A 16,962-nucleotide genomic window follows, 5' to 3' on the forward strand; every position below is an offset into this window, starting at 1 on the left:
TCTTTTACTATTTTATCGAGATTTATCATTGCTCTCCTCCTAAGAAGTAAACATCTTTTGATTTCCTGGCTGCAGTCTGCGTCTGCAGTAATCTTTGCACTCAGAAATATAAAATCTGTCACTGCCTCCACGTTTTCTACCTCTATTTGCCAGTTATCAATCAGTCTGGTTGCCATAATATTAGTTTCTTTGATGTTTAGCTTTTATAGAATCATAGAATCACAGAGTTGGAAGAGACCTCATGGGTCATCCAGTCCACCTTCTGCCAAGAAGCAGGAAAATTGCATTCAAAGCATCCTTGACAGATGGCCATCCTGCCTCTGTTTAAAAGCTTCCAAAGAAAGAGCCTCCACCACATTCTGGGGCAGAGAGTTCCTCTGCTGAATGACTCTCACCATCAAGAAGTACTTCCTAATGTTCAGATGGAATCTCCTTTCTTGTAGTTTGCACTTTCTTCTTTCACCTTGGTTAGAAGGCTCCTCAGCTCCTCGCTTTAGCCATCAAAATGGTATCATCTCTATATCTAAGGTTGTTAATGTTTCTTTCAGCAATTTTCACTTCAGGCTTGGATTTATCCACACGCTGCATGATGTGTTCTGTATACAAGTCGAGTGAGAGTATACAGCTCTGCCGTACTCATTTCCCAAACTTGAACCAGTTGGTTGTTCCGCGGTCTGTTCTTTCTGTTGCTACTTGGTTGTTATACAGATTCCCTAGAATCAGAGGTCTATGAGCATTTTTCAGCAGTGGCTTAGCTGTGTATTCTTCATGGCCCTGGCAGTCCCTTCTGACACAAAGATTCTATGATTCCATGCTTAATTTTGATTATATATTTTCTCCATTAATGCAAATGAGATGATCTGCTAACACATTCCTTCTAAATTCCCTTTTCCTTCCTTCATGCCACCTAAGAGCCCCTTTGGGGAGACTGTTACTGTTGACTGCAAAATAAACCTTGAAGTTATTATCCAGCAGAGTGTTGAGGAGAGATTCTGCACACCTCTTCTATTATTGTCTAAAGAATAATTGAAGGGTTGCATTAAGATTCAATGCAAATTTTTATTGTTCACCCTTCATGCTAATCAAAAGAAGAAGCACAATCCACCCCTTCCAAGAAGAGAAAAAAAGAAACCCCCCCACAGTGCATGTTAAGTGCAAAGATACATTGTGAAAATAGGTGTCTATGTGGGAAGAAAAGGGAGCACTTTCAAAAGCAGTGTGTTTGAAGATTCACATTCATAGGGGCTCCAGCTGTTTTCAGCCAGTTTTGCTCCCCTCAAATAGGAAACCAGCATCTCATATTGATATATTGTTTGATCTTAAAATATTTAAAATCTGCCCTTCATCCTTGCAGATACCCAGCTGGTGCACAGGAGTATGAATTTTTTAAAAAGGAACACAGTACAATATGCCAACAATGTGAAGCCTCAAGTCTGTGTTATTTATATTTTATTTATTTAATCAATGCATATACTGTACCTGTGATCATATATGAAATGATACCCCAGGGCAGTCATGGGATCTACAAGTGGGATGACCAGACTGCAGAGCAGTCATGATACCTACAAGTGGTCTGACAAGTCCTGCTCTTATCTTCAATCACTAATGCTGAGGACTTTAATGAAAGATTGGAAACAACGGATGGTTTGGTTTTTTTGGGAGGGGGTTGCAAAAAAGAACGGAGAAGATGTTAATGGTACAGTTTGAGAATTTGTAGTTTAGAACAAGAAGTAGAAGTGTGAAGTACTGGAATTGTAAGGGAAGTCGGATTTTTATCTACAACTTTGGTAGGGAACTTGGAAGAAAACTTTTAACTTATTTACACTCCCCCCCCCCCCATCTATTTTATGTCTATTTAGTTTTCTTCTTCTTACACGTATAGTATTAGCCATTTGAAGTTTAATAATACTAGTTGGTAAGTAGTAACATGTGATATGTCTTTGTATTATATGTATTACTAGCTGTACCCCACCACACATTGTTGAAGTCAACCTTCCCACCATCTTTCTCTCCTTCTTTCTTTCTCTCCTTCCTTTCTTCCTTCTCTTCCTCTTCCCATCCTCCCCCCCCCCCTTTTCTTTCCCTTACTCTTTCGCCCTTTCTTCCTTCTCTACCTATTCTTGGACTGCAACTCCCAGCAGTCCTCCTGATCTATCTATCTATCTATCTATCTATCTATCTATCTATCTATCTATCTATCTCTATCTAATCTATCTATCTGGAGGGTTGCTGGGAGTTGCAGTCCAGGAATAGGAAATTGGAAATATGCAGGGATTGGGATGCTCTCAAAGAAACCCAAGGAGAAGAAAGCTTGCATCTTGGAAGAAGTGCATTTGGATTATCCACCTCTCTTAAAGGGCCTATTCTAGGTGATGTTGGGTGCTGTAGAGAGTGTGGATATGCTACTGTGTGTTTTGTTTGTCAGGGGAGTCGTTTTTGCGCATGCGCTGTAGCATCTTTTTTGCTTTTTTGCCTTTTTAAGTCCCTTCTGCTATGTTTTTTAGTGTTTTTATGAGTGATGGCCACTCATTGGCCTGATAGATGTATTGTGTCCAAATGTGGTGTCAGTTCATCCAGTGGTTTTGAGTTATGTTAATTCCACAAACTAACATTACATTTTTATTTATATAGATTTTCACGATTGTATACAATTTTCTTTAAAAAGTACTCCAGTTGCCCTCCCTGCCATAAAACATATTAATGTATTGTTGAAGGCTTTCATGGCCAGAATCACTGGGTTGTTGTGAGTTTTCCAGGTTCTATGGCCATCTTCCAGGAGCATTATCTCCTGACATGTTGCCCGCATCTATGGCAGGCATCCCCAGAGGTAGTGAGGTCTGACCTCACAACCTTTGAAGATGCCTGTCATAGATGTAGGCAAAATGTCAGGAGATAATGCTTCTGGAACATGGCCATACAACCGAGAAAACACATAACAACCTAAACGTGTTAATGTTGAGGACTGATAAAAGGGGGATTTTCTATTGCTATGGGCTTACCATAGAGATGGCATGGCTTCTCATTACTAGCAAACTCAAATCCAAAGGCTATGTTATGAACAATCATATTCGTACTGAATATCATAGGTTACTGGGAGATTTGTGTAGGGGAGATGTTACTTCAGGTAACTTGATGTACGTTGCATGGCTCTATTGAGCAAGAGCACATTGCATGACTGCAATGCTGTTCTTTTAAATTCCTTGCAATATTTCTGGAAGCACCTGGAGCAAGTGAAGTCATCAGGGGGTCATTTCCTACTGGGGGAATAAAAGGATTAAGCTGCTGTACTCCATAAAAGCTTCTGTCACAACAAATTGGATCATATGTAAGATGCCACATGATGCGCTCTCCTTGGGTAGCGTTCAGCTACCCCTAGGAGCTCTCCAAGGTCCTTCAGCATTTGACTTACACACTGTTCTATGGAGATCAAATTCTTCTATCTACTGTCGGTTGCCAGCAGTTCCAAGTCAGTTCTGCTTGGAGCTGACTGGAAGCACCTTCCCTTCAGATTCACTAGAACCAACCAGTCTTCTTCTGTCTTATGAATTAGGATATACTTCAGGAAAGAAATAAAATGATAGTCCTGCAAGGGATGAATTATAGTGATGCTGAGGTGATAATTCAGTATTGTTGAAATGGGAGAAATTATAATGCTTTAATGTATTTTCATTTAATGTATTTTATCCTTGTTTTAAACCCTTGGAGACTCTTTGGGTGAGAGATATATAGGAAATATCAAACGTACAATTCGTTACTTGCGTATAATAAAATATTTAGAATGGGGAGAGAACCCCAATGAAAGAGATTCTTGTACTTACAGTTAATTTGGTGCCTCGAATGAAATCCATGATTGGCAAGATTCTTTTCCCTATAGTCTCCAGATGTCTTCCTGCCTCTTCTTTAGTGAGAGGGCTGAAAGGAGCTTTATGATCTGGAGGAATAAAAATAAATTGCATCTGAAATGTGCTCTCTCTCAACACTGCTTGTCATATGAAGAGATTTGTTGCTGTTGTTGTTTCATCATAACCAATGCCAGCATTACTATGATGTTGCAGTATGGAGTACCCCATCCACCCACATCTGGTGGTATACAGTACAGCTCCCATATCCATGGAAGATAAGTTCCTGAATTTACCATGGAAACAGGAAACAATGGAAAATATGGCAAATCCTATTCATTTGAACAGCTTCTACGAGAATTTACCAAAGAGTTGTGCTGGAGGGCCTAGAAAATTTTGAGTGATGCACATTCTCTAGGAATTTGCTAGGTTCTTAAGCACAACTCTACAGTAACGTCTGGCAAAAGGATACTATAGAATTGCCTATAACAGCATTTCTCAACCTGGGAGTTGGGACCTCGGGGGGGGGGGGGGGGTCACCAAAGACCATTAGAAAACACAGTATTTTCTGTTGGTCATAGGGGTTCTGTGTGGGAAGTTTGGCCCAATTCTATCATTGGTGGGATTCAGAATGCTCTTTGATTGTATGTGAACTATAAATCTCAGTAATTACAACTCTCAAATGTCAAGGTATATTTTTCCCCAAACTCCACCAGTATTCACATTTGGGCATATTGCATATTCGTGCCAAGTTTGGTCCAGATCCATCATTGTTTGAGTCCACAGTGCTCTCTGGTTGTAGGCGAACTACAACTCCAAAACTCAAGGTCATTGTCCACCAGACCCTTCCATTATTTTCTGTCAATCATGTTCTGTGTGTCAAGCTGGGTTCAAATCCATCGTTGGTGAAGTTCAGAATGCTCTTTGATTGTAGGCTAACTATAAAACCCAGCAACTACAATTCCAAAATGACAAAATAAATCCCCCTACAACTCCACCAGTATTCAAATGTGGGCGTAGTGAAAAATTTGGTCCAAATTTGGTCCAGTGAATGAAAATACATCCTGCATATATTTACATTATGACTCAGTAGCAAAATTACAGTTATGAATTAGCAGCAAAAATAATGTTATGGTTGGGGGTCACCATAACATGAAGAACTGTATCAAGGGGTCTCAGCATTAGGAAGGTTGAGAAACACAGGCCTAGATGATCTTGGAAGTTCCAAGAGAGGGCATATTTTGTCAGAGGCAGGTAGGTGAAACTGCAGGGTTCTGTAAGTAGCACTATGATACAGACAATCTTCCATGCCTCCTCCCCCCTGCAAAACTTGGCCCTGAGACAGGATTCCTCAAAGCCAGAGATTGCCTCTTCTGACCACAGTGCTGATAGCTAAGTTCAGCTAGAAACTCCTTATCTTCTGTCTGGCTTTCATGCACAGAGTAGGCAGGAAAGTGATCGCAGTAGTTCTCCTTCCACTTGAGGGATGAATAGACTTTTCTTGCTTGTTGGAACTTTTACAAGCAGTGCTCGATGGCCTTTTATTACTGACACTTTAGCTGTCAATTCTTGAACTGGAAGGAGATTGGATCAGGTGGCCCATGGCATACCTTCTAACTCTTTGATTGTTACCTGAAAATGTGGGCAACTTCCTGCAAGACATCTTTTCAAGAAATTTTCCAACTTCTTTATTTCGGAAGCCCAGCGTTAGCAAATAAGTTTGGGGAGAAGGGCAAGACCAGTCAGCTGTCTGAGGCAAACTGTGTAGTCCATGAGGATCTGAAATATGAAAGAAAGAGGAACTTCTGTTATAGTCGCTACACAGGGAGTCATTTAAATTTATTTCTTTATTACATGTATATACTGATTTTCTCACCCTAAGGGAACTCAAAGTGGTTACCAATATTATAAAGGCAAAATTCAATGCTGTACATACATGTGAAAACCAAAAGATAACAGCAAGACAATAACATATAATTATAAATTAACCTAACCAAATTAAAACATAAACATAAAATAACATTGAGCCCCTGGTAGTGCAGCGGGTTAAACCTCTGAACTGATGAACTTGCTGACAAAGGTCCCCAGTTTGAATCCGGGGAGTGGGTTGAGCTCCTGCTGTTAGCCCCAGCTTCTGCCAACCTAGTAGTTCAAAAACATGCAAATGTGAGTAGAACAATAGGTACCACTCCGGCGGGAGGGTAATGATGCTCCATGCTGGCCATATGACTTTAGAGGTGTCTACAGACAATGCTGGTTCTTCAGTTTAGAAATTGAGATGAGCACCAACCCCAGAGTTGGACACAACTGGACAACGTCAGGAGAATACATTTATTTTCAACTTAACATTTAGAGATAAAGCATAAAAAATTAAACATTGATAATACAATAACGTTTATATTAAAACCCACCGATAAACAATATGATTTAAAAATAATTATTAAAATCACTCCATCCAAAATCAAGTCAAACTCTAAAATTATAACAGCTAAACAGAGAGGAAAAAACCAGGCACAGATTAACACCTCCCAGCAACAGATTTTCCCAGACTCAGGCAGGCCTTCAAATGCTAATGAAGGTGATCAGCTAAACATTCACACCTAACTGCAGCAGGGAAGAGCTCCATGTCCCACCCCAGCCATTCCACAGATATATAAACCCATTTTTCCTACTTCCAACAGACCTTCTCAACCTCTGAGGATGCTTGCCATAGATGCAGGCGAAACGTCAGGAGAAATGCCTCTAGAACATGGCTCCATAGCCCGAAAAAACCCACAAGAACCAAGTCCATAGTTGTTTCATTGGTCTGTTCACTACTGCTTATTATGTTATTGCACTATGAGTTTTGCTGGTCACACAACCACATTTTTACTTCCTTCCTGAATTAATAAGTAACCCTATTTATTTCATTTCCTTGAACTTCAGAAAGAACTTTAAAAGCAAATGTGTGTGTGTGTGTATTCTGTAAAAAATAATGGAGACTAAATCCTTTAACAATCAATGTTTGTTCTGCTGGAATAACTATGGATCCTCCTTTTTTAGTTGTAAGTATGTCTTTAGCTATATTCCTTTCTGTGAAATCTCTCAGGGCTGCACATAATCTAGGGAAGTCAAGGCCAGAATAAGCACTGGGTTGGTTTGCTCCTAACATTTTAGAAGGCCATAGCTTCAGGTTAGCCAGCCACTTTATTGTTGTGGATATCTCCTTCTAGTTTTTCTTATCTCGGTGCACATTCTCTATCACTTATCCTTTTGTCTTCCTTTTTCACCCCTTATCTTTTCCCCCTTTCTTATTCCCACTGCATTCTGTCACTGTCACAATTTTTCAGGGGAATGCCTTTCTTTCTCTTTCTTTCCAAAAAAATCCCATGTGATCAGATTTAAGGGGAGAAAGGCTTCCTTTTGGATGAATGTGTCTCCCAGCCCAGCCCACCCCCATGATGGTGGTACAGACTGTAGAGAGGAGAGACTAATGTTCCCTTTGGCTATTACCCCCTTGAAAACTGACCTCTTCACTGCCCTGAAATTAGAAATAAAAGGTTCTCATTGACCTGCAGGGTAGGTTCAGCCACATGTTTATGGATATAACGGATCCCCTTGGGGCACAAGAGGGCTGCACAGGGAAGGGCAAGCTCATGCCTTATGTGTTTCAGTGTTTTTGTAAAAATGCACTGTGTACAGCCTGTAAAGTGCAGGAAAAATATCCTCAGCAAGACATAATGGTGCCATAGAAGGAAATTGTTATGCAGAATGTACAAGTGTTGCTCTTGAAACAACTGTACATGTGGGCAGTGACTGCGTAGTTAGGCCTTCAGTGCCCTCTCTTGTATTGTTTGCAACTTCACGGTTACAATCCCCTGCCACCAATTCTGCTGCTTGAGCTAGATGCCTTCGCCTGACCTAGCAATCTCTTTGATCAGAACAGCACCCCATTCCAGAAAGACATTCCCCAGAAATGTTTGCTAGGGAGGAAAATCCACATTGCACAATAATTGCAGCCTAATCACTCTTTATTTGCCATGGCTACAAAATGCTGAGCTAAAAAGCATTAGGCTGCATCTGCACTGTAGAATTAATGCAGTTTGGTGCCACTTGACCTGCCATGGTATAATTCTATAGAATCCTGGGAACCTTTCAAGGTCTTTAGCCTTCTCTGCCAGAGTGTTGGTGCCTCACTCGGGATTTCAAAGCATTGAACCATGGCAGTTCAAGTGGTGTCAAACTGCATTAATTCTACAGTGTAGGCGCACCCTCAATATATCCACTACTAAAGAGTTCTTAGTGCATTCACCCAAACTACTCTCTAGCAGAGAACACTAAAGAACTTGCCAAGCTTCCATAGGGTAAATCATAATATATTATACTTTGTTTATATTCCACTCTATCTCCCTGGGTGGACTCAGAGTGGATTACAGAAATATACATGACAAACATTCAAACATTTCGACAAACATTCAAACATTCCGACTTTTTTCATCTCCAGCACCTGGAGGCTGTGCTTGACTCGGCCATGCGGTGGTGCTGTTGTTTCAGTTTCCATGCCGAAGAGGCTATTGTCCTTGGACATCTTCCTGATTGAATTTTTGCCAGCTTTTTTTTTCTGGGGTGTCTTTTAACTCTCCACCAAAGCGGTACCTATTTAGCTACTCACATTGCTTTGTTTTCAAAATGCTAGGTAAACAGAAGCTAGGGCTGATGACAGGAGCTCACCCCACCCATGGCTCAAAGATTTACAATAGCTGGCAGTTAATCTGCTGTGCTAGCCATGGCCCCTGGCAGTTATAAAAGGGATACGAAAATAGTTTCAAAGTGTCATAATTGTGCAGTGCGGATACATCCATAGTCTCAACATTCAGTTTTTCAATGGATCCAGTCAAAATCTTCCCGTCTCTTTTTCAGAGATTTCAGTTAAACAGACAGGATGCTGTTTTACAACTCCTTGAGAAGTGTTTTATGTTACTGAGTTTTAATTTTAATTGCTGCCTTGTTAGTTTTTGCTGTTTCCGAGGCCTGCTCAATTTTGACACCTTAGACAAAGAACCCAGTGACACATCCCACACACACTGGATTACAAATTGAATCTTACACAGGATAGCATATTTCATCAACACAGAAGGTAAGAGCAGAGCTTAAAGGGTACAGGAGAGCTAACCTGGAATAGGTAGTTATACCCTTCAGCATCTCAATCTGAATACTACCCCTGAAATCTCAGTATCTTGTGTCTGAAGTAGCCATCTTATTCTACCAAATTATAGGGCTTGGAAACTGTTTTCTTAAACAATATTTTGTGCAGTTTCTCTCTAAACCATACATAAATGAAAATGTAAAATCCATTGTTCTAAAATGTTCAGTTCTAGTTGGACTCCTCTATTGCTTGTAAACATTAACTTTTTCACCTGTATAGATGTATTCCACATAGTCAGGGTGCTTTTTGGTAAATGCTTCCTTCAGCTTCTCTATATTTTCAGCCTTTATTTTAGTTGCAAATGGTGTGTACATCACCGAAAAGCATTCGGCTCTTGTGATGGCTTCTTCAATCATAGCCTAAAAAGGGGAAGAAAGATACAGCACACACTTTGCATTTTGTAAAGTACGTGAGCTGCCATTAAAGAAGAAGGGAGGGAAAGACAAGAAGAGGAAAATGAAATATAATTACCTTCATGGATGATATTTCCCCCTTAATAATTGCACAGTCATGCAAAGATAACATATTTTGGGTCTGAATATTAATTAAGAGAAAAATTCAAATTAGTTCCAGAACGCGTTGCCTATCTTGCCCTCAGAAAGTCAATTTTAATGCAGAATAAGAAGATTTGTAAACAGTTTCCTCTGTGGTGGGTCTAGGCCTTCAATAGGAAGAATAACGGCATTAGAGAAATTATCTCAATGATAATAAGAAAATGAATTTTACTTTCTTTGAAGGTTATATCTACACCACCAGAGATTTTGTTCAAAGCTTGGAGAATTGATTTCAATTTGAGTTGTTTCAAATGTGGATTACCCAGGGACGAGGCAGTGCGTGCAGGATATAATAAAAGGGCAAACAATTTATGATCTGCATACAGCTACTTTTACGGTTGCCACATATGGTGAAAAAATAGGAAATGCATTTCCTGAAAACCAGCAAACAATAAACTTGGCATGGATTTGCATGCGAATTATATATTGATAATTTGCATGCACAGATACAAATTTAGAAATAATTACTATAATTTTGGTAGACATTAGTGTTACCTTTTCACTATCATCTGATCCAAATGGGGAGAGCTGTGACCAGGGGTCTTTCCACTCTACTCAATTATAACAAACATCATTCTACTAAATGTGAGAACTGAGCAAGGTGGCTCCGACTCCAAACAAAATATCACACACCAATATAATTGGAACAATACATGTCCTAACTTAATTGTTTACAGCTGAAATGGGTGGCCCAATAGATGATCCTGGATCCAGGCACTGACCAAACTAGCTGCTGATTGATGAGATGGTGATCCAACCTGCCACCAGAAAACCCCCATAGGATGATAAGGGACACCATGGCTGCATGTACACTGTAGAATTGATGCAATTTGACATCACTTTAACTGCTACAACTTAATTCTATGGAATCATGGGAAGATCTTTAACTTTTTTTTTTTTGCCAAACTGTGCTGGTGCCTCACCAAACCAACTCACATGATTCCATACCACTGAGTCATGGAAGTTAAAGTGGTGTCAAATTGCATTCATTCCACAATAAGCTACCCCACAAGGCTTAGAATCATAGAGTCATAGAGTTGGAAGAGACCTCATGGACCATCCAGTCCAACCCCCTGCCAAGAAGCAGGGAAATTGCATTCAAAGCATTCCCAACAGATGGCCAGCCAGCCTCTGTTTAAAAACCTCCAAAGAAGGTGCCTCCACCACACTCCAGGGCAGGGAGTTCCACTGCTGAACAGCTCTCACAGTCAGGAAGTTCTTCCTAATGTTCAGATGGAATCTCCCTTCTTGTAGTTTGAAGCCATTGTTCCGCATCCTAGTCTCCACAGCAGCAGAAAACAAGCTTGCTCCCTCCTCCCTATGAATTCCTCTCACATACTTATACATGGCTATCATGTCTCCTGTACATGACTATTATGGGTTGCCATAAAGGAGAAAGTTGACAAAGAGTGTTCCACCTGAGGTGGTCCAACTAATTACCATAGTTTCTTCCTATGGGATTCTGGGATTTGTAGTTAAGGGAGAAGTATTTACAGTTATCTCCCATAGAGCTTCAGTGCCCTGGATTTGATAGCCATGACAGTTGAATTTTTGAGTGTGAAAAATAACTTCGCAACAATAAGGACTAGGGACCTCGCTCTGTTTTTGGGAAAAGAACTCTAAAGTTATCTCAGATAATTGAGAGGATGAATTCTGCACCTATCACCACATTTTAGTGCTTTTCCTAGAGCAGAGAATGCACATAGCCTAGAGTGCATATATCCAGAACCCTTAACAGTGTCTGGAAGGGACACTGGATTTGCTGTTGACACATGCCAAGTGTTTTGTGACTTTGAGAACTCACGCATGAAATTGGAAACACAAACAATCTGCAGGCATTCTAAATTAAGATACAGTCAACATTGGAGCTGAGATGGGGGTGGTAGTAAGGAAGTGGCTAGCAAACGTTAAATCTTATATACACATACACCCAGCCAATAGCCATGAGAAAACAGTCACAGAACACTGGCTAAAAGCAATAGCTTTATAAACACACCTCAAAAAGCAAAGAGCATCTTTAAACGAATCTGCTATCTCTGCCTCAAGTTCCACACACAGACAATTACTTAAAGAGGTCTTTAGAAGGCCAGGAAGTAAAGAAGTCTAATCAATATCTTGCAGATTCATTTTCCCTATACTATTAATGTTCTGATGTAACCTAAAAGATCATCCAGCAGAACCTGGAGAAGTTACCTAGACCTCCAGTCAGAACAGCCATTGGAGATGCTAGCTACGGGATTTTGGTAACCAAAGTCCAATTTCTATGTGTGAAGTCTGGATAAGAAGAAAGCTGATAGAATGTGCCGGAGGAATGTTCTAAGGATATGATGTATGGTTGATAAGATAAATTGACCCTAGAGAGAATCAGGTTTAGTTCTATGTGGTTAAACTTTGGAACATTCTGAGACTCACTTGCACTGGTGATAATGGTTGGTAACAAGAAAAGTAGTAGGAACAGAGAAAGAGCACAATATAATTGGATAGGCTCAATCAATGAAGCCATAGAAGACCTAGGCATGACAGTTGACAACTGTGGCTCTTGCAGGTCTTTTATGCAGATGGTGGCCATAAGTTGAAGTTAACATGACAACAAATAACAAGTTCAAAGAAGCAGCATTTCTAAGCTTTGCCACATATCTACATGTATATGTGACCTATCAGCAGGTTGTTGAACCTCCAAGGTTCAGACAACCACACACACATAACTCCAAATTTGTGGAAGAGCACTGCCTCCTAAATCAGTCCAATCATCATGTTCCAAGGCCATGGGATAATGACTGATTTGGGGGAAAGGATTTAAAATCAGAGGAGAAATGGAATGTCACAGCTGGAATCATAAAGAAATGTACCCACATTGCAACGTTGTGTTGTACGACTTGCAGATCCTACCAGCAGGCGCCAAAGTCTTGCTCCATGTACGCAGAGCTTTGAGAAATTCAAGCAGTACAGATGTAGGCTTTGTATGTTTGATCTGCTTTCTGTCTCTTTTTATAGGGAAAACACAGCATGAAAACAGTTCATCTGCATACAGCTTCCATCATGTATAAATGAGTGGTGGGACTCACGTGGCTCTCCAGATGTTGTCGCACTGCAAGTTCCAATACGCTTGGCCCTTAATTTTACTGGTTAATTCCAACCCGCACTGAATGGATTACTGAATGGATTACTGAATGGGGAATCAACAATTTGGTTGTTCTCATTGATTCAACAGAATTACTAGCAGTATGCAAGTCTTAGGCCTGAGCTAATACAGCTTGTGCTGAGAAATGGTGCAGGTGTAGTCCAGCAATACTGAGGGAACCAGGATCCCCAACCATGGGGTAAAGCTCTTTGTACAGTCAATATATGGAGTCTGAGTCCAGAGTTACTGGGAAAAACATGTTTTCTATCCCATTAACATATTTATTGTATCCAAACTTAGAAAATGGCCATGTTTGCCTTTATTTTAGGAACAGAGTGTTGTCCAAAGACATGGCATATCAACTGCATGTATAACAAGTGAGACAAATTCAACCTAATGCCCATTTTAAACAAAAAATAATAATAAAACTCAGCAGTTTGCCATTAGTGAAGACAAACTGACAAAGGCAAAGGTGGAAGGGAAAGATGTTCACCCTGGAATGACTAACAAGAAAAATCTCGGTGTGGAACTGAGAAATAACCACTTGCCGTTTCACTGGCAGGCTGAACAGACAGTGTTTTGCATCTCAAGGTCACCCGTCGATGATGTAAAATTGCCGGAGAAGTTATGTGTAAATCTGAGTAATGTTTCCAAAAGCCGAGACAATTGTCTCTGCTCAGCTGGAATAGAGAGGCTGAGGTAATTTGGTATTTGTCTTCGCTTTTGTAATGGACATAAACAGGTACTTTGCTGTGCATTATACCACTTCACTCTCAGCTGAACGCTGCCTCTGATGAAAACAGCGATTTGATCTGTTTGCCCTTATGCAAGACGTTCTGGGAATGAAATGCGCTGGGATGATACTGCAAGGCAAAGACCTGCTCTTTCTAACCATTTCAGGAAAGAAGCGGGAGGTTAAAATAAGGCAGGTTTAGGTTTAGACAGGGCCAACACAAGCCACGTTGCCATCTGAGGAAGCCAATGGCATCCACTTCCAAGTTTAGGCACATATAAAACCCTAAACCAATCAAATTATTGAGCACACGAGGCAAATAAAACCCCTCACAATTTCCTTTCCTCCTTTCTGGCCATAAATATATAATGGTGAGCTGTGTATGTCTTAGAACATATCCCTTGTGAATATGGGGGGTTGTATTGTATTTCTTCTTCTTCCCCTTTTCCTCCTCCCTGGTGAAACACTTGAGGTTATCGCTGTGTATGAATTATTTTACTATGAAGGTTTTGTTAGCACTTCTTTCTTGATTTGTTTTTTCTTGACTCCAGGTAGAAATGGGGGAAGTAGGGGAAATCTTGATGCCATTTATAGTCTGAATGAATGAAGCAAAAGGATGCTTCTGATGAGATGGTCCCTGGTGGTGTAGTGGATTAAACCACTGAGCTGCTGAACTTGCTAACCAAAAAGTTGGCAGTTCAAGTCCGAGGAGTGGGGTGAGCTCCCACTGTTAGGCCCAGCTTCTGTCAACCTAGCAGTTAGAAAACATGAAAAATGTGCTAGAAGGTAACAATGCTCCATGCAGTCATGCCAGCCACATGACCTTGGAGGTGTCTATGGACAATGCCAGCTCTTCATCTTAGAAATGGAGATGAGCACCATCCCCCAGAGTTGGACACGACTAGATGTTAAAGGGAAACCTTTACTTTACATAATGAGATGGCATCATTAATAAAAGGTCACCGAAAGGGGTAAAAATATCCCCCCATACTGTCCAGCTATTTTCATGGCTGTTTGCTTTATCATCCTCCTGGATTCATGTTTCTCAAGTCATTGTGGACATAAAATCCTGAATCCATATTTCATGTTCAGAAAGGAAGGGAGTTTGGCTTTTTAAAACCTGTTATTTTTAAGAATGTGTGGCATATCCCTCCTGGTGTATCACCCACGCAGAATGATTTAAACAGTAATCATGCTTCTCCTGGAACAATCTTTTTCAGCAGTGATTTTTTTTTTTTGTAATATGCACAGCGGATTGTCTGCAGGAAGGGACACTGAGCGTGCGGATGGTCACACTAGAAAGGCCAAAGCAGTAAAAGCAGAACAAAATAAATACTAAAATAAACAAATCCCTCTTCTGCAGCCTGAGAATCTTTGCACTGGAATTCATGAAACTACTTTACTCTGAATCATATTATCAGCCCATCTAGCCCAGAGGGCCTTTTCACACTGCACTGTTAATAGTGCTATGTTCCACTTTAACTGCCATGGCAACATCCTGAGATTTGCACTTTAGGGAGCGGTATGTAAAATTCTCTGCCAAAGAGCTCTTGTGTCAGACCAAACTACAAAACACAGGAATCAACAGGATGCAGTTAAAGCAAAATGAGAGGGCTGTAATTTTGCAGCATGAAAGGGCACCTAAACTTGGTGTGAAGGACAGAGAGTGTGTCAGTCTTTGGTGTGTGATACTTCGCAAAGTGCAGGAGAACATGCAATCTGAAATTCCTAACATGAGGAAACAATACAAGATTGGGTTGGGTGTAAAATTGGGGGGGGGGGGGAGTAAAAAGGGAAGCCATTTGTGAAATGCAATGCATGCTCATGAAGAGTGTGAGAGAAAGAATTTGGGGGATTTGCCTACTTACCATTGGAGCTAAATCATGTACAAGATAGTGAGAATATCTGTATTGAGCACAGGCTGGAGAGAAAGGGGGTAGTAATGATAGGGAAACATACCCTTATAAGGAAATGCCTTTGGAAGAATGCCCTCTTGTTAAGTTGAGAAATATATATGCCAAAAGCATTCCTTCATTCAGGAGGATTTCTGGGCTTGAAGTGGAGCACCATGTGAACCCTTATTTGTGCATTTCCCCCCAAAAATCTTTATTTTCTTACCAGTGGCTGCTTTTGGGTAACGGAACCGGCAAAATTTGTGGCACTCATCAAAAGCATCACTCTGTTTAGGTCAATAAATTTGGGCTACTTATACACTTCTGAATCTGATGCTATGGAGGGTTGGAGTCTATATGGTCAGGTTGGGCCAAGACTGCTTGGATGAGATCCAATGGGATGATTTGCACCCCTCCGTGGTGGTGAAGTGTCACCGCGTGACTTCCCTTTGCCCTGGCCTTGTGGCTTCCAATGGAATGCAGGAAGCTTCCTGCGTTCCAAGGGAAGCATCCTATCATGCTGTTAGGAAACCTCCTCCCTTCCGAAAGTTGCCATACATCGTGTGATGGTATCTGGTGGGCTCCTTGAAGGAAGCATCTTGGCAGCATGCTAGGGTGCTAAATTCACCTCGTGTGATGAGGTGGTAAACCCACAGTACTCATCAGAAGTGTAGCTACATCATTAAGACAGACATAAACCAATTTAGTATGTGTCTGGGTTTTAATGCCTGGGTAGAGGTGCCCTTGGTTACATATTAATTTTTGATTTGGCCCAGTGGGTGCAGAAATCCTTAGAAAGAGGCTGTACTTATCAGTTTGGTTTGAGAAGAAAGGGAGGGAGAGGAGATGTGTTTGCCAAGGATCATAATTAGGCCATAGTCAGCTTGGAGAAAGTTTTTGTGGTTGCCTACAGCTAAGCAGCAGGATTTCTGCATTGGAACTTTATGGAAGACAATGTTGGATTCTTGGAAGTGTATATGAATCTGCAAATTGTTTAAACTTTTAAAATTGTGTTTATGCAATATTCATTTTAAGCTCCAATTTTGTCCCACTCCATTAGGTTCTATGGGGCCACTTTATTGCAAACACAATGTTAAAATGCAAACAAATTATATTTATAAATTTATATTCCAAGAATGCAAAGCAGGAAAGAGAAAAATGGGTTGAGTTCCTTTCTGCACAGCTCCAGAGTCTGGGGAAAAGATGGTGCAATGACAATCTCACAAGTTCTAGCGAGTTGGTGCTTGCTTTCACTCCCGGTTTTCCCCAGTTCTGAAGCTGGTTTCCCAGGGTGCTCTTTAGTAGAGAGAAGGCAGTATTTTTGTACCAAATGTGGCAAGTGTGCTTCCAGACCAAAGCACCACAGCTCTGAAAACTGTGTCCATCCCTGTCCTCACCCTTTGCAAGCTTTACGAGACATTCGGTGCAGAAATCAGATTTGTGAGGTTGTTGACCTTTGCCAAAGCCCAAGGCACACAGTCTTCTTAACTTATCACTGACAAACACACACATCAACAACACCAGAGGCACAAAGTTGGATTTGCACATCCTGGCATTTCACTGATAGATAGGCAAGCTGGTCTCCACAGAGATTAAGCTGAAATAAAAGCTGGATAACCTATTTCAAGAAATGTGGTA

At 40.8% G+C, this 16,962-nt stretch overlaps 1 protein-coding gene across 1 annotated transcript in view; it reads right to left on the minus strand.

Annotated features, from left to right (window-relative positions):
* The window catches only part of SPATA16 (spermatogenesis associated 16), a 177,538-nt gene that overhangs the window by 47,448 nt on the left and 113,128 nt on the right, over positions 1-16,962 (minus strand). Inside the window, exons 5-7 of the mRNA XM_060766767.2 lie at positions 9,236-9,383; positions 5,472-5,618; positions 3,819-3,931 (exon numbers count right to left, since the gene is read on the minus strand). Coding sequence (XP_060622750.2) covers positions 3,819-3,931; positions 5,472-5,618; positions 9,236-9,383 — 408 coding nt within the window. The remainder of the gene's footprint in view (positions 1-3,818; positions 3,932-5,471; positions 5,619-9,235; positions 9,384-16,962) is intronic.

This window comes from Anolis sagrei, chromosome 3, assembly GCF_037176765.1.
Source record: "Anolis sagrei isolate rAnoSag1 chromosome 3, rAnoSag1.mat, whole genome shotgun sequence".
Classification (NCBI taxonomy): Eukaryota; Metazoa; Chordata; class Lepidosauria; order Squamata; family Dactyloidae; genus Anolis; species Anolis sagrei.